General features: G+C 49.5%; 2 protein-coding genes across 11 annotated transcripts in view; one reads left to right on the forward strand and one right to left on the reverse strand.

The window, feature by feature from the left end:
• LOC146512050 (uncharacterized) overlaps positions 1–6434 on the reverse strand; it is a 14282-nt gene extending 7848 nt beyond the window's left edge. For 2 of the 6 annotated variants that reach the window (XM_085169403.1, XM_085169402.1), the window contains exons 1-14: positions 6265–6434; positions 5620–5726; positions 5039–5128; positions 4492–4611; positions 4248–4386; positions 3985–4169; positions 3862–3904; positions 3411–3556; positions 1758–1830; positions 1149–1260; positions 1001–1072; positions 775–921; positions 523–685; positions 134–430 (exon numbers count right to left, since the gene is read on the reverse strand). In XM_085169403.1, coding sequence (XP_085025529.1) covers positions 134–430; positions 523–685; positions 775–921; positions 1001–1072; positions 1149–1260; positions 1758–1830; positions 3411–3556; positions 3862–3904; positions 3985–4169; positions 4248–4386; positions 4492–4611; positions 5039–5128; positions 5620–5721 — 1689 coding nt within the window. In that variant the 5' untranslated portion in view covers positions 5722–5726; positions 6265–6434. The other 4 variants (XM_085169401.1, XM_085169399.1, XM_085169404.1 and 1 more) reach the window with 3 other exon arrangements.
• Positions 6435–6467: 33 nt separating this feature from the next.
• Positions 6468–16872, forward strand: bbs1 (Bardet-Biedl syndrome 1). Of its 5 annotated transcripts, XM_085169408.1 has the most exons (8): positions 6468–6968; positions 7049–7201; positions 7502–8048; positions 9308–9490; positions 14926–15057; positions 15188–15294; positions 15513–15633; positions 15731–16872. In XM_085169408.1, the coding sequence occupies exons 3-8, from the start codon at positions 7671–7673 to the stop codon at positions 16559–16561; spliced, it is 1752 nt and encodes a 583-aa protein (XP_085025534.1). In that variant the 5' UTR covers positions 6468–6968; positions 7049–7201; positions 7502–7670; the 3' UTR covers positions 16562–16872. The 5 variants fall into 5 exon arrangements, with proteins under 5 accessions (XP_085025534.1, XP_085025531.1, XP_085025535.1 ...); XM_085169405.1 differs by lacking the exon at positions 7049–7201 and having other exon boundaries at positions 6469–6968; positions 7615–8048; XM_085169409.1 differs by lacking the exons at positions 6468–6968; positions 7049–7201 and adding an exon at positions 6973–7048 and having other exon boundaries at positions 7615–8048.
• Positions 16873–17467: the final 595 nt, after the last annotated feature.

Consider the following 17467-nt stretch of genomic DNA (forward strand, 5'->3'; position numbering starts at 1 on the left):
ACGTTACCGACTGAAGCGCAAGGACTCCTGGCGGCATTATAAACATCAGGATGTGCACGCCGTCGTTGACGTTTTAATGAAAGCGGCTGAAAGCTAACATCAGTGATGACATCAGCAGGTTCAGCATCGTTACCTTCTCTTCCTCCTCCATCGTCACGTCCCACTCCTCCTCATTCTCGCCTCCTGCCTCCAGGACCGTTCCCTCCATCATGCTCTCCTCCTCCCCATCTTCCTCACCCTCTTCGCCATCTTCGTCCTCCAGCACGTCCTCCAGGCTCGTCTCCCAGGCGACCAGCGAGCTCTTTCTGCCCCTCCCTGCCACGTTTCTGCGGCAGTCCGCCTCGTCGATGATCAGCGACAGCTCCATGGCCGACCTCTGGGAGGAATCGGGACCGTCGGGGACCGTCGGCCTCGAGTTCAGCACCACCACCTGCGCCCAGGTGGGAATGTGTCAACAGTCCTCAACCACACCTTTCCAGCAGGTCTCACGATGAAAACAGGAAGTCTGACACGCTCACTGACCTTCTGAGCCAGCGCCGAGAACTTGAGCACGTTGAGCGTCTCGTCGAAGCACGACGAGTTCTGGTTGATGTTGACCACCATGGAGACCCGCCCGGCACCACAGAAGAAGAACTGCAGGAAGTGTGTGAGCTTGGACTCCCTGAAGGGGATGTGGTGCTGAAACCTGCAGCGAGGACACAGGTATACGCTCAGCCACGCCCACATGCACGCACTCAGGTACGTGCACAAACGAAACCTCGGTGTGACTCTTACTTGGCGTTCTGGTTGAGCCTCATGGCGTGGATGCACTTTCCAAGCGTGAGCAGCGAGCTGTTGATGTTCCCCGCCTCCTTCAGCCTCTCGCCGGTGTTGTGCGTCCGCGAGCACCTCTCCGACCCGGCCAGGTCGCACAGCGCGAGTCTGAACACACATACAGAAGCGTCACCTACACGCCCCGCCTCCGCCGCACACTCATTGCAGAACTGCGAGTCCGACTTACTCGCTGATGCCGAGGACTCTGGGAACGCCGACGTCGTCCACGCGCAGGATCCTGATGGAGAAGATGCTGTGGCTGCAGAACACAGAGTGGGCGTTACTGAGGGTAAACAACCGCAGGTGGAAACAGGGCGGCGGCGTCTGCTGCTGACCTCCTGCTGGACAGCTGGTTCAGGCGGGTGGAGGAGAAGCTCTGGTTCCTCTTCCCGATCTTCATCACTCTGTACGCCTCCTCCGAACTGCTCACCTGGACCCAACGCAGGTCTGAGGGACATCGCAAACACAGTCATTAAACGGCGCGGCGAGCCTCGGCGCCTCGCCATCTACTTTGATTTAGAAACACCATGACAACAAGCGCACTCAGCCACGCGAGTATTCGTGATGGTGAATATCTCGTGTCGACCACGGCAGGTTATCATCGTCACGGTAACCTACAGTGTCACAATCAACTTATTTATTTTCAGCTCCTAGCAGGAACTTTCAAAATAAAAGCGCAGAGATCGTTTGTGAGGAACAGAGCAGCCGGCGTGAGAAACAAACAAATTTAATCACATTAATGATCAGCTCTGTCTCATCCGTGTAACAGGTTGGATTTCAACATAATAATCTGTCGCGCCCGCCGACAGTCATGGATTTAAAGTACTTCCTGTGTGTGGCTCACATATTGCAGTGGTTTCAGTGGGCGTGGCGACAGCTGGGCGGGACGTGACTGCGGACTAAACGAACTCCGACCCTCGATCGTCTGTGAGAGCGAGTGTTACCTTTGATGAACGAGTTTCCTTTCACGTCCTGAGACAGACGCAGCACCGTCCTCTTCTGCTGGCCGCCGGGAACCTGAACATCACACAGTCAGTCAGTCACATGGTCACAGGAGGCACGGCGCCCCCTGCAGCTGCACCGACACCACAGACATCTGACACGCATGCAGTAAAAGCAGCTGTAAACTGAGGGAATAAAGAGTAAGGCAGCCGTGCTCAGAGAAAACTGAAATCAGCGTGGAACGTGTGTGTGACTGTGTGTGTGTGTGTCTGTGTGTGTGTCTGTGTGTGTGTGTGTGTGTGAGCGCCTGCAGCACGTGCTCAGTCCTGTCATTGGTTGGTAGCGGGTCAGCTGATCCTTATAAAACCAGAGGACAAAAAGAAGTGCAGGCAGAAGAAACCAGCCCTCGGGGACGAGAACCTACAGGTCAGAGGTCGTGACTGCTGAACACCGTTGATGCCCGGTGTCCATGGCTGTATCCCAATTCAGGGTCTGCAGCCTTAAAGGTCGCATTTTAAGGCCGATTACGTCACTGCGATGCGACGAAGGCTGTCCCAATGCGAAGGCTGCTCGAAATGCGGCCCTCAAACGCGTCCTTCATTTCCCTGAATTTTAAGGACGTGGCGGTGTAGACTTCGTGGCCCAACATATCCCAGAATGCATAGCGCGGCGGTGGGTGTGGATAATTTTGCCGAAAAAAAACGGCGGATGAGGGGCGCCCGAAGAGTAAACTTTAAGTCAGTACTGAATATTATGTCACTTATTTATGTGCAAATGTTTAATAACGAAGAACATTAAAACATTCCTGTTGGCCACATGTCGGCAAAGTCATGTGACATTAGTGACGTTTGTACTAACTTGGTTTTAAAGCCTTTACTTTAAAATATACGCCGTTCAATAGCTGAGCTTAATCAGAGAATGATCAAAGCTCATGTAGAAACAAACAAACGAACAAAAGATTTTCTCCTTCATTTCTGTCAAACAAAGCTGTATGAAACGTTTCCAGCTGTTAGTATCATGGTTGCTAGGCAACCTGGGCAGCGCCACGGAGGCTAGACCGTCCCATTTCACAAGCCTCGCACTTCCGTCCTTAGCGGTCTTTGAGTACGCGGCCCTTGAGGATCGTTGAGGCTGCAGACCCTGAATTGGGACACAGCCCATGTCAACACCTTCACTGAAGGGGACATCCCAACCAGAAAGAAGAAGGCTCCACCGCCTCTGCCTGCACTTCTTTTTGTTCTCTGGCTTTATAAGGACCAGCTGACCTGTTACCAACCAATAACAGGACTGAGCGCGTGCTGCAGGCGTCTCAGTGAGGCAGAGCTTCAGCTGTACAAAATAAAACTGAGGATTCAGCCAATGACGGCCAATCACAGCTAAGATCATCAAGGCCGCCGGTGAGGTCAGAGCAGCATGTCTGCAAGGATCCATGTTTTTCCTCTTTAATGTACGCTGGGTCATTTGTTGGTTTATTGTGTACATTTCAGACGTGTCCAGTCTGCAGTGTGTGTTTGGTCTTCATGGATTTACTGTTATTTCCTGTTTTAATGGTTTACTTAAAGAGGCTCAGGATGAAAATGTGCAAACAAAACATGAATGTGTTTGTGTACTGGGATCACACACACCCACTCTGTGTGTGTGTGTGTGTGTGTCACCTGTTCGAGCAGGTCGTGGATGTTCTCGTTGTAAATCTCACAGAAGGAAACCCAGACGGAGAAACGGACGTTTGAGTCGACGTCCAAACAGAAGCTGTCGGCCTCTGAGACGCTGTTCACACTGCTGTCACTGCTCAGAGACGAGCCTGAACACACACACACACACACACACACACACACACAGCTCGTTTTAAAGTTTACAGTCAATCAGACGTCCGTTTGTTTTCTTTTCTTTAATAATTCAAAGCTTCAAACATCAACCTCTCAGCCAGGATCTGCAGACGACTGTTTGTTTCATCAGAGTAAATCAGTGTGAGGTGACATTAATAACACACACTCCTGCAGTTTATCTTCACAGATCAGTGATCACGCCTAACACCACCTTCAAAGATCATAAGCTCGACGTTTCTCCAGCTTTTAGTCCCATCCTGATTAAATCAGAGTCACTGACCTTCGAGGAACGCCGACCTTCCAGCTGTCGCGCTTCTGTCACTCTGTGGAGAGGAAGCAGAGACAGCTCAGCTCGCCGCACGCACTCACACCGTGCTGCGACGCTCCCCGTCGCCCGCCTCACCTCCTTTAACATCCTCAGCAGGTTCCTCTTGCTGCTGCTCTCGGCCGCCTGCTGGTCTGGAGTCAGTCTGCTGAAGTCTCGGCAGCGCTGAGGCTTCAGGTCGCAGCGGCCGTACAGGCGGCCGTCGATGCTGTTGAAGATGACCGACAGAGACCTGGGCAGCAGACCCGAGTCGTGGTCCGGACCTGAGCGACAGACGGACAGTTAGTCAGAGTCGGGCAGAGAGGCGGGTGATGGCAGACAGGAGGGGGCGGCGCTCTGACCAAGGAAGGTGAAGGTCTTCCCGGCGTTGGTGACTCCGTACGTGAAAACCAGACAGTTTCCTCCCTGCAGAACGTCTCGGACCAAACCCCGAACGGAGCCCTCGAACACCTTCCTCTGACTCGCCTCCGGACCGAACACCTGAAATACGACCACGACAGAAACGGCACACCTGAAGGCACCGCGGCAACAACAGCGTGAAGCAAGTGGGTCGGGTGTGCACAGCTCCGGTCAGGTGACACGTACCTGCGTGAAGGTGAACCTCTGGGCCGTTTGTGGGAGGGACTTGTCGCTCTGTCGGTTTGACTGGCAGCTCCTGGGAGGCTTGAGGACCACAGTGTCCGGCCCCTCGATGGTCACACAGTCCTACAGAGGAAAACACACCTGCGCTGCTCATTCAGGCCTACAGACTGTGAACGGTCCAGGTGTGTGAGCAGGTCACAAAGACGTGGCGGTGTGCGTGTGACAGATCTGATCCATAACCGATGATGAATCAGGAATAAGAAAGTTTCCCCCTGCGTGTAAACGTTATGTGAGGAAGAAGTTCCTCCTTAATATTTGTGTTTAGTGACGCTTTGCTGAGCGACTGAATGGAAGTTTGGTTCCTGCCAGCTTCACCTGCGTCTCACATCAGTCCTCTGTTTATAACTGAATGACATCCAGCGTGCTCCTCGGTGAGGAATACAGAACTGGTATCGATCCATTGATCTCTGCTGTAGACACCCAGAGTAGGAGAAAGCTGGAATAGTGAATCCCTGTAAAACACTGCGGTGTGTGTGTGTGTGTGTGTCACCTGTGCCTCTCCGCTGCCGCTCTCGGCTGCAGTAAAGGGTCGAACCCTCAGGTAAACCTGCAGGTTCTCTGACTGCTCCTGAGCGTCGCCCTGCAGAGAGAGCAGCATCAGTTACATGACCTGCATCCAACTCTAGAACAGGTAACCATCAGACAGCGACAGCATGTTACAGGGAACAGCAGGTACAGATGTGCATGTGTGTGCATGGAGGATGAATACACTGGATGCTTTTAATGGGAAATTTCCTGGAAACCAATAAACAAAAAACAAAGAAAATGGTTCTGATTTCACAGCAAACTGGAAGAAAACCATCACTGTTAATGGTGACTGCACCGATGCTTTGAATAATCCCTAAACACATCAGTGGGCTTCAAACAAAAGGACCACAGAGATCTTCGTTGTGTGGAAGACAGTTTGTGGTGTTTGTGGATCTCTCTGTGTATGTGGTTCAAAGGAAGAAACTCTGATTTAAACATGCGCAGGAACAACAGCACAGTGTGACGTTGCTCTGCAAGTCCCATGGATGGGTCCGTGATGTACTACAGCCTGTCCGAGCTCAGGGCAGACCGTGGTGGACCTACCTGTGTTGGCATGGCAGAAAACTCAGCCAGCAGGTCCTTCTTTATGTCCCCCACTTCCACTGGTCCCACTCTCTCCGGCCTTCCAGCTAAACTGGAATCCATTCTCTCTGCAAACACATCAGTCCAATCAACCACCGTTTTATCAAAGTCTCCCCGCGGGGAGTTTTACCTACAGCTCACAGGCAGCCTAGACCCCCGCTGAGTGCCTAATAGAGCTTTAATCTGCGCCGATTTTACCAGCTGGATGAGGTGCTGCCTTTAAACATGTCTCCCATGATCAGCGGGCTTCTGTGCGACTGAGGTTCAAACGAGTTTTAATTTCCCAGAAATTATAATGGAGTTCGGCCTGACTCCAGCACTGCCCCTATACAAGCTACTGGAGTGTAAACAGCCTGACTAAAACTGGCCACCACAGTCACACAAACACAGCTCAGAGTAAATCACAGCTTTGACCAATCACAGCAAACAAACACAAAGAAACAACAGCAAACAGAAGGTAAACAAAGACCGTTTTTACACTCCGCTAGCTTTGTTGTTAGCATTAGCCACCTCAATAACGCGTTTTTACGACTTCAGCAAAGCGGAACTTCGCTTTAAATGACAGGATTACGAATTAAAGCAATATTATATGAAACTCGAACTCACGTGTCGTATATTTTATTTCACACACACTCTATTTACTACCGCAAACATGAGAAACAATCACTGCCTGTCGGCCTTGCTGCGCTGTCCTCTCCGCGGTTTACTTTTTAAACTAGAACAGTACGACCAATCAGAGAACGTATACGAAGCAACGTCACGGAATCGTTGTTGCCTTCACATAGAATCTCGCGAGATCAATATAGTGTTTCTTTTTTGTTGTTGCTGGTTTTGTTTAGTGATTGTCGAGTTTGGAGTTTTATTTATTTCAGAAATATAGAAATAAGTTATCGAAGCCAGTAACAAATGAACAAGTGTGGTTAAAGAAATCAACCGTCATATTTGAAATTAAGAATAGCTGTCAGCCCTTTTAGAAAAAATGTAACATAAACTTTATTTCATTGTCTCTTCTCTTCGACTGAATTTTCTTCTATGTATGAATTCGTGTTCGGTAAAAAACAAACAAACAAAAAAAAAACACCGCCGCATGAAATTGACGTCATCATGTAGCGTCGGTAACGGGCAGGAGGATTGAAGGGGATTTGGGGATTAGATGCTGACTGCAGCAGATCCAGTTGGACTTACTCCTCTTTATCGGGACCAAAGTGACTCCGTGAGGCGAAGCTGCAGCGGCTCCACCGAAGAAACGCCGCGAAAAGAAGCAAACGGGCGGAGGACGAAGACGAAGCGACACGGTTGCCTTGACAACGGTGAGACAACCCGGGAGGAGGGGAATTATTTTTAGTGCTGCTATTGATTAACTCATAGTGTGGCGATTCACCTCTAACAGGTGAGAGAGTTCTGGAAATCAGATCCATCAAACACGGTACGCGAGCTGAGAGGGGTCGATTAATAACACACATGACAGGAGGCAGAGGATACTGACAGAGACTAACATACAACGATTAACTATCGTTGCGTCTCGAGAGAGCAGCACGTGTGTGTAGGTAACAGCGCCCTCTCACATCACAAACTGTTATTAAACCAGGAGTGAAATAAAAAGCAGATCTGTGGGGAGAGAAAGGAGCGAGTGGAGGAGAGCCTGGAGGGTGGAGGTATGAAAGGTGTTTGAATGAGAGGGACCAGGTGGAAGGAGCAGAGGTTCAGGTATTGATAGAGAGTGGCTATATGGGCCAAAGGTGGATGAAGATGGAGCTGCAGGCAGGAGAGACGAGGAAGACCTCAGAGGAGGTTCATGGATGTAGTGAAGGAGGCCGTGCTAACACATTTCATTTTTATTCAGCGTGACCAAAACGAGCCACTCAGCTACAACTGTCGCCACCTGGTAGCTTTCAGATAGACTACAGCGGTTTCCGACCAGAAAGCTGTTTCCATGTTTTTACGGTCTGTGCTCAGGACTCTTCCTGTGACGACCCCGTGTGAATAAAGCTTCACCTGCCCCTTCTGCTGTGATGTCCTCCGCTGAGTCGAGTGGTGATGGAGGGAAGTGGCTGGACGCTCACTACGACCCGGTGGCTGGCATCTACACCTTCTCGTCCTGCGTGGACCTGGCAGACCTGAGCGGGGACGGGGAGAACCGGCTGGTGGTCGGGGATCTGGGCTCCGGGTCGTCGGGGATGAAGCTGAAGGTGTACCGCGGCACGGCGCTGATGAGCGAGAGCACCCTGCTTGACCTGCCCGCTGGCCTCGTCGCCTTCTTCATGGACCTGCACGAGCCCCGCATCCCCGCTGTCGCTGTGGCCTCCGGACCCTGCATCTACGTCTACAAGAACCTGCGGCCATATTTCAAGTTCACCCTGCCTGGCCTGGAGATCAACACGCTGGAGCAGGTCTGTCTGTGTGTGTATGTGTGTGCTTGTATTACCTACATCATGGGGACCCTGGTTCATTTAAGGACTGTTTGTCCTTAAATGAACCAGGGTCCAGTTATGTTCATCTCCAGGCACTTCATCTTCTGTTTGGCTGTAGCAGATGTGAAGATGACCACAGACCATTCTATCCTGGGTTCTAATCTTCTAAAACTCAATAAGGATAAAACTGAGATCCTCCTTATTGGCACCAAATCCAACCTTTTGAAGGTGAACCATTTCTCACTCGATAACTCCTCAGTTTTCCCTTCTCCTCAGGTTAAGAGCCTTGGTGTCATCCTAGACAGTTCGCTTTCCTATAAATCTCACATCAATAATCTCACCCGTTCTGCCTACTTCCATCTACGCAGCATTAACAGATTATGTCCTTCACTTTCCACCCAGTCTACGTCCATTCTTGTCCACAGTCTTGTTACCTCCCATATGACTACTGCAATTCTCTTGCATGGTCTCCCCCAAAAATCCCTCCATAAGCTTCAACTAGTTCAGAACTCAGCTGCTCGCATTATCACCAGATCCCTGCTACCAGCACATCACCTGTCCTTCAGGAACTTCACTGGCTCACAGTGAAAATCCAGATAATATACAAACTTCTTCTGCTCACCTTCATAACCTCGCTCCTCCTCACCTTTGTGACTTGTTAAGCACTATCTCTTCTACCCGCTCACTTCGATCTTCTCCTTCTATCCAGCTTGCTGTGCCTTCCTTCTGCCTCAGCACCACGGGGAGCAGAGCTTTCAGCTGCTCTGCTCCCAGATATAAGAAACACTGGTTCTCTCCCAGTTTAAATCCCAACTCAAAGTCCATCTGTTCAAATCTGCATGTTCACTGTGAACCTGTTTGTTCATTTTATCTTGTGCTTTTGTTTTTATTGTTCTTCATTGTGTCGTTGTTCTATTGTGTGTTTTATCCTATTGCAAAGTGTCCTCGGGTGTCTTGAAAGCTTTATAAATAAAATTTATTATTATTGTTATTATAATTACAGTTGGAGGATCCTTTTCTGATGTCATGCAGGCTCTGGAGTAGTAGAGCGTTTAGATCAGTCTGAAGCCTGAACAGGACGTCACTGTGCCCTGATGTTGAGCAGCTACTGTTCAGTGAATGTTAGTCAGAAATCACCACACTGACCCTGATGTCATTTAAAAGCAGTGAGCGTGTCCTTTTTACTGTAAACACACCTGAATGTACCCGTGACGTGCTGCTGCGCTTTGATTGGTCAGGATGTGTGGCAGCAGGTGAAGGAGGGGCAGATCAACCCTCTGACCCTGAAGGAGATGTTGGAGAGCATCAGGAGGAAGGCCGACGTGCCGCTGTCGGTCCGCTCGCTCAACTTCCTGTCTCTGGAGCCCGACGAGATGGACGAGTTTGTTGAACTGCACAAACACCAGCCGATCAAGCGCCAGGTAACTCCCAGGTCGCATCGTCCACAATGACATCACCGCAGTCCTTTTAAATCTGTCTTTACGATTCATTTGGTTTTCTTCTTCTACCTCTGTCACATGTCAGCTCCTGTTTGTGTTGATGGTTCGCTGTATAAATCTGTAACTCTGTCATCATGTAAATCAAAGAATGATTTACAAGATGGCGCAGCCGCGTCCAGACGCCTTCCTGACCGCTCCGCTCAGACTGTGCACCTGTTTACTTGTTTATTACCTTGTTATACATTCCAGGAACTTCTAGTTTTATAGTTTATGACAGTAGTTCCCTTCTCAACATCGGTGATCTTGGACACTTTTAAACCAGACCCATCATGGCCGACCGAGATACTACGCGGTGCGGCCAACAACAATGGACAGGACGCTCACCCCAGGCGCCGAACAAAGAAACGCCGGGGGAAATGCGCTGGCGTTCGGAACAGACTGAGACAGCAGGCGCACCGCTGCCCAGTATCTTGCTGTTTATGTACAGTCGTTGGAGAACAAACTAGATGATCTGAGGGCAAGAGTCACCTTCCAGCGTGACACGAGGGACTGCAACATGGCTGACCCCCACCATGCCGTAACTCCGTCAGATTCATTCTTCGTGCTCCGCGCAGACAGAACGGCAGAGTCGAACAAAACAGAAAGTTGTGTGACCCCAGGAGCATTTCTACTCTCTCCACCGGCTGCTCGCCACATCTGGAATTCCTGAGCGTTAAGTGCCGCCCTTTCTACCTTCCCCGTGAGTTCACCTCGGTTATCGCTGCAGTGGTCTACATCCCACCCCAAGTGGACACAGGTATGGGTCTGTCCGAACTACATGATGTGCTGAGTGAAGGGCTGCCACAAACGATTATTTTGATAGTCGACTAGTCAGATCATCATCCATTGGACGTAAAACGTACAGCTTATTGCACCAGCAGCATCTGCTCTTATATAACTATCATTAGCTTACAGCTTTAAGTGTTTAAGGTATGTGCTAACTAAAAATAAAGACAAGATGATAGTTTATTAAATTTTAATGAAATTTGCAGATTGTTTCGGTGAAGTTTAATAAACTCCTTGCTAGGGATGGGTATCGTTTAGGTTTTATCTGATACCGGTGCCAAACTGGTACTTTTGAAACGGTGCCGGTGCTTAAACGGTGCTCAAACCGGTGCTTAAAGAATGGAAAACACAAAAGTGGTCCAAAAACCTCTCATGTTCAGCTGTTTTTTTGTAAAAAGATAACAATGTTAGCCTTTTCTGCAGCTATGGGGCATATATGGTATCATTCTTGGCTGGAAGCAGCTTAAACAATGGAAAAAAAACACAAACTTTGTCCAAAAACCTCTCATGTTTAACTGTTTTCCACTTTTTCTTTGGTCATTTTAGCCTTTTTGTCCAGGGTGAAGGGAGTATCTGCCATCAAACAAGAAGACAGCTGCATGTAGCTATGATGGTGTTTGCTAGTTCACCTTACATGCATTAATGTAATAACGTGGTTAGCCTACTCAACGTAAATTACACACGAACAACATTAAGCTACTCACGCAGAGAAGAACGGCTGCTGCTGCATCATCATCCTCATCATTTCTGCTACACTGGCAGGGCTAGGGGCCAGGACTCTCCTCTTCGGGTTTTTGGGGGATGTTGCTAATTCCGGGTCCGATAACAGGCAACCCACAAGCAGTAGATGTGCTCGGTGTGAGGTCTCGCAGCAAGCTATCAAATACGGTGCATTTCTCGGCTTTTAAAAAAAACACTATGCGTCGCCAGGTGTTTCATCAGATTTGAGGTGTTACCTCCTTTGACAGCATCACAGTATCAGCTTAAAGCACTTGTTGCAGCTGCTGAGTTTGCATCTTTTGCTGTGAAGTACAGCCAGACTTTTGACGCTTCGCCTTGGGCATTTTTAATCTGTAGTTCTGCTCTAAAAGAACGTACGTACCTGGACCCGCCTACTATTCTCGGAAACTTAAAATGATTGGCTAGAATCTAAAGTGTATCATTCCATACCAGTTGGTGGCGGTAATGCACCTTTCAGTTGTTTGCCAACCGCCAATACAAATGTAAGGAAGAAGAAAGTGTATCACAGCTCAGGAAAAAAAGCACCGAAATAAAGCACCGAAATGTGCGCTGCTTTTCGGTCTGGTTACTACCGTTTATGTCAGAACCGGTGCCATCATGGCACCGGATACCGGTACCCATCCCTACTCCTTGCTATCTAAAATATAACAGGACACTGGAGTAAATTCTCGAGCATCTCACACTTCTGATAATCAGCTGTCTGCTTGACGTTTATTCAGCTGTGTAAAAACTATAACTTTAATCTCAGCCAAACCGATTTACTCAGGAACAAATAAAATACTAAAAAAAGCCAAACAATAACATTTTTAAGTTATCTAAGTGACTTATATATCATGTTTAACCTGAGTAGCGAAAGACGGCGGTGGGTTTGAAGCCGGGAGTCCGGTGTTCTCACGGCTCTAGTGAGCCTAGCCCCCGGCTAGCTATCAAGCTAGTGGGTAACAGACGTCTCCGAAAACGTCGGAGGGCTTTTGTAAATATGTGGTGTCTTGATAAACTGAGCAGATATTTGAGGTTTACACAGCTACATTCTCGCCTGAAAATATGTTAAACGTTTATTTTGTGACCCAGAAAGAATAATAAGAGTAATATTAAAACTAACTAGCTGCCGCCATTGTTGGAAACTGAGCTGGGCTGCGCTATGAATTCTGGGACACAGCTTCTTCTTCTTCGGGGTTTAACGGCAGCTGGCATCCTTGTACATGCAGTGCTGCCATCTTCTGTTTCAGTCCGTTATTACACTCTTAAATCCTACTACTTATTCCTGCGTCTTTTGTGATCTTACAAAGCTTCAAACGACGCGTCGACTATTAAATCAGTCGTCGACGATTTTGATAGTCGACTAATCGTGGCAGCCCTAGCTGAGTGCCTTTCAAAATGGGGATCTGGGCTCAGCCCTCGTTGTAGTAGGAGACCTAATGAAGCGAACCTCGGACAAGTCATGCTGACCTTTCACCAACATATCACGTGTCCGACGAGGGGTGAGAGGATACTGGAGCATTGCTACACGCCATACAAGCAGGGCTACAAGGCTGTTTCACACCCGGCCTTTAGGAAGTTGGACCACAACGCCATTTTCCTCATCCCAGAGTATAAACAACACATTCGGAGGGATGAAGTAGCTATGAGGGAGATGAAATGCTGGTTTCGGATGTAGCAGTAAGCTTCGTAAACATGCTAGTGGATGAGATCATCCCCACTGCGACAGTCGTGACATTCCTGAACCAGAAACCGTGGGTGGACAGATCGATCCGCGCTGCAGTGAACACCAAGACCGCCACCTACAACGCAAGTCTCGCCACTGACAAAAGTGCCCAGCAGACTGTTCACAAAGCTGAGGGATCTGGGACTCAACAGCCGTCTGTGTGCATGGGTGTTGGACTTCCTCACTGGCAGAACTCAGGTGGTGAGGGTGGGTAGATGCATCTCTAACAGCATCACCATCAACACAGGAGCACCACAGGGGTGTGTCCTCTCGCCACTGCTGTACTCCCTCTACACCTCAGACTGTGTGGCCGCCCGCGGCTCCAACACCATTGTGAAGTTTGCTGACGACACAGTGGTGTTGGGCGCCATCTCCAACAACGATGAGGCGGCCTACATGGACGAAGTGAAGAATCTGGCATCGTGGTGCCGGGACAACCACCTCCAGCTGAACGTCGGCAAGACCGAGGAGCTGGTGGTGGACTTCAGAAGGAGTCAGCACAGAGACTACAAGCCCATTATCATCAATGGAGCTCCAGTGGAGAGGGTGCAGTCCTTCAAGTATCTTGGTGTCCACATCTCCTCAGACCTGACCTGGTCTGCCCACATTCAGGTCCAGACCAAAGAGGCTAGGCAGCGCCTGTACCACCTACGACAACTGAGGAAGTTCAGTCTCTCCAAAGATCCTCAGGATTTCTAAACAGGCGCTGTGGAGAGCATCCTCACACAGAACATCGTGGTTTGGAAACAGCTGTGTGAAGGACCAAAAAGCTCTCCAGAGAGTGATCCTACAGCAGAACGCTGCTCACTACAGCACAAGACACGTTAACACCCTCCTCACGCAACGTACACAAGCTGTCCACATTGTTTTATTTGATTTTATTTCTATTTATTTACACAACTCACCCACTTGCTGCACATAATGTCCTCCTTGTATATAAAGTTCTGTCTCTTTGTTCGTTGCACAGTCGAGGAGCGTATCAGGTCACATGTCACTGCGTGTTACACCTGTATGACCATGCACGTGACAAGTAAAGCGTCTCGAATCTTGAATGGCGAGACGTTCTCTCGCTGACAGTGCAAAACTTTATTGGCCAATAGTTGCTGATATGTCGGCCGGGCCTGTGGACGGAGGGCTGGTGCTTCGTAGTTATCTAATGTATCACATACGTTTTTCAAAATGCTCACCTTTACAGCAGGTGATGTTTTACATTTTGTTAAATGTAAGTCTGTTTGTGGTCAGGTTTCAAAGTTCGTGACAATGTCAGATTTCACAGTTTAGTCAAAGGAGCTTGCAAAGAAAAGCGTCTGGACTTCTTTAAGTCTGCATCTAAAGGTTAAAGGTCACTCTTTCGAGGATGCCAATGTTCACATTTTGGACAGAGAGGACAGATGGTTTGAAAGAGGAGTGAAAGAAGCATCTATGTCCACTGTGAGCGACCATCTTTGAACAGAGGCGGTGGTTTACGACACCAACTCTCTGCCATCTATAATCCAGTTTTGAGTTCCTCCCCAGACGCCTTAACGCCCACTCACATCCTGGGACATCTGACCTCAGGACATCACATGATAAGGTGGGGCCAGGTTTCACAATGAACTCACCCGAAACTCTGGCTGATTGGGACCCACACCCAGTTTCACACCTTGGCTCAGGCGATTAGAGGATCATCAGGGGGTCCTTTTGTCCCTCTGTGGGGGGAAACTCCCACCAGGTTTATATCTGGGACTCTCCACCATTTGACCTTAGAACTGAAGAAGCTCCTCGGATGAAGGTGAAACATCTTCAAGTAACTCAAAGAAGTCCAGACGCTTTTCTTTGCAAGCTCCTTTGACTACGATGACCTGGATGACTGAGAACCTTCACAGACGTTTCACAGTTTAGTTAGACTAGTTTAGGTTAGTTTGGTTAGTTTTCAACCATCTGACAGGTTAATTGAAAAGTCAAACCTAAGAGGACCCACAAGCTGTCCCTGTGGGACTCCACATGCAGTTCTGACCGATGGCTCATCATCTGGTCTGTAAGTTCAGGAGCATAAAGACAAATGAACATAAGGAGGGAGCAGCGCCTCATTAAAGGTCTAAATACACAGGTAGCAGTTTCTCAGTGTCTGCCCCCAGCTCATGCTCCCATTGGCTCATTCTTTCAGACGGTCATCACCTGCATCGGGACTCTGAAGAAGAACATGGCAGATGAGGACGGCGTGAGCTGCCTGGTGATCGGGACGGAGAGCGGCGAGGTCTTCGTTCTCGACCCCGAAGCTTTCATCATCCTCTCCAAGGTAAAGTCGCTCCATTTCTGAGACGTCCTGGAAAATAAGCCCCGCCCCGAACACCGGTCGTCTCCGTGGTTACTGAGAGCAAACATAAAGAAGACAAAGGTCACTTTTTAACTGAACCCTTGTGTTGAAGATGTCGCTGCCGGCCGCCCCCACCATCCTGGATGTGACGGGTCAATTCGACGTGGAGTTTCGCATCACGGCGGTGTGTCGCAACGGCAGCATCTACATCCTGCGCAGGTGAGGCACACCTTTCACAATAAAGGCTGTAAAATGGGAGGAGTGGGCTCATGCTAACAGATAGAAATGGAAGCACATCGTTGACCAATGTTACGGTCCAGTAATAAAGACTTTGTGGTCGCGCTGCTGCGTTGATGTCGGACTGCTCGCCACTCTGTCGGTGTGGACAATAAGCTCCCTGACGCTGACACACGTTTCCTCGTTTGTGCGTCCTTCAGGGAGTCGGACAAACCCAAGTACTGCATCGAGCTGTCGTCTCACGCCGTCGGCCTGGTGAGAGTCGGGAAGAACGTGGTGGTCGGCTGCACTGACGAGACCCTGCAGGGCTTCACACAGAAGGTAAGCCCCGCCCCTGCAGCCACATGTTTGTGAGTCTCAGAACTTGGGAGGGGGGGGGGGGCGGTCGCGATAAACCATGTTTGTGTTTGATGTTCAGGGGAAGAAGCTTTGGAAGACCGTGCTCGCCGCGCCCATCATCACCGTGGCCTCCATGGACCTCCCCACCAGGGGCTTCCAGGCGGTTCTGGTGGGTCTGGCCAACTGTGAGGTGCAGCTGTACCGGGACAAGAACCTGCTGAGCACCATCAAGACCCCCGACGTGGTCACCAGCATCTGCTTCGGCCGCTACGGCCGCGAGGACGGGACCCTCATCATGACCACCAAGGGCGGCGGTCTGATGGTGAAGATCCTGAAGAGGACAGCGACGTTCGATGACAGAGACAGCGCCCCCGGCCCGCCGCTGGCCCAAAGCGTTCGCCTCAACGTGCCCAAGAAGACGAAGCTGTACGTGGACCAGACGCTGAGAGAGCGGGAGAGCGGCGTGGCCATGCACCGCGCGTTCCAGATGGACCTGAGCCGCCTGCGGCTGGCCGCCGCCAAAGCCTACGTCAAAGCGCTGGAGTCCAGCCTGACGCCGATGTCCGCCAGCCTCGCCGAGCCGCTGAAGATGAACGCCGTGGTGCAGGGGCTGGGCCCGTCCTTCAAACTGACCCTGAATGTCCAGAACACGGCGGCGTGCCGGCCCGTCACGAACCTCGCCATCAGCTTCCTGTACGACGAGGGCCTGTACCGGATGAGGAACCCCTACATGAGGATCCCGCTGCTCGTGCCCGGGCTCATCTACCCCGTGGAGACCTTCGTCGAGTGCACCAGCGACAAGGGCATCTCTGACATCATCAAGGTGTTCGTCCTGCACGAGGGGAGGAGCTCGCCGCTGCTCACCGCCCACATCAACATGCCCGTGAGCGAGGGGCTGACGCTCAACTGACCGCACGACAGCGCTCGTCATCCGGGCTGGCGGGTGTGCAGATGTGAGGTCATCGCTACGTTTCCCAGTTTTTCACTTTTATCCAGAAAGACTCGCTGTCACGGTTACGCGAATAACGCAAATTTATTAGAAACGCCGACCTTTGTCATGTGACCAAGAAACACGTCAGCCCGTCTCTGCCCCGTGTGACCAGGACATCGTGTGTGTGTGTGTGTGAGGTGTGTGTCTGCGTGTGTGTTGTGATTGTCACGTTTGTAAAGTTTGTATAGAAACAGTTTTAATGGAGAATAAAATAAAGTGATTGATTGATTGATTGATTGATTGAATCTTTATTTTGAACATGTTAAAAAAGTACAACAACATAGAATTAAAAGAGACAAACAAACAAAGCAAAACAAAAAGAAAACGAGCAAAAACAACTACAAATAACTTTCATGTTCAAAAAGGAAGAAGCATGAGCTTATTTAATCCCGCCCCTTTTCCACTATCTAGTAATCAATAGACTACACAAATACCTTATTTCTGCAATTACATTATATGTCATGTGTATTTGTTTTTTTTATGTTTCTAACTATCCATACATACGTATTTACACATTTTCAATAACCCCATTAACACCTCAGAGGATACACAACCTACAGATATATATATACCCACACCAACATACCCGTGCACCCACACACACATGAAAATATTAGACAAGAACACCCGATCAGATCTCCACCTCGTCCCTGTACCCTGTAAAAACCACATCCTTAAACCGCTTTTTAAACTGCGTCATGCTCGGACATTGCTGTATATCTTTACTTAGTCTGTTGCACAGCTTCACTCCACACACAGAGATGCAAAAACTTTTTAATGTTGCTTGGATACGAGGATGTTTTAAATTTAATTCCCCCCTCAAAT

Source organism: Neolamprologus multifasciatus, chromosome 8 (genome assembly GCF_963576455.1).
Source record: "Neolamprologus multifasciatus chromosome 8, fNeoMul1.2, whole genome shotgun sequence".
Lineage (NCBI taxonomy): Eukaryota > Metazoa > Chordata > Actinopteri > Cichliformes > Cichlidae > Neolamprologus > Neolamprologus multifasciatus.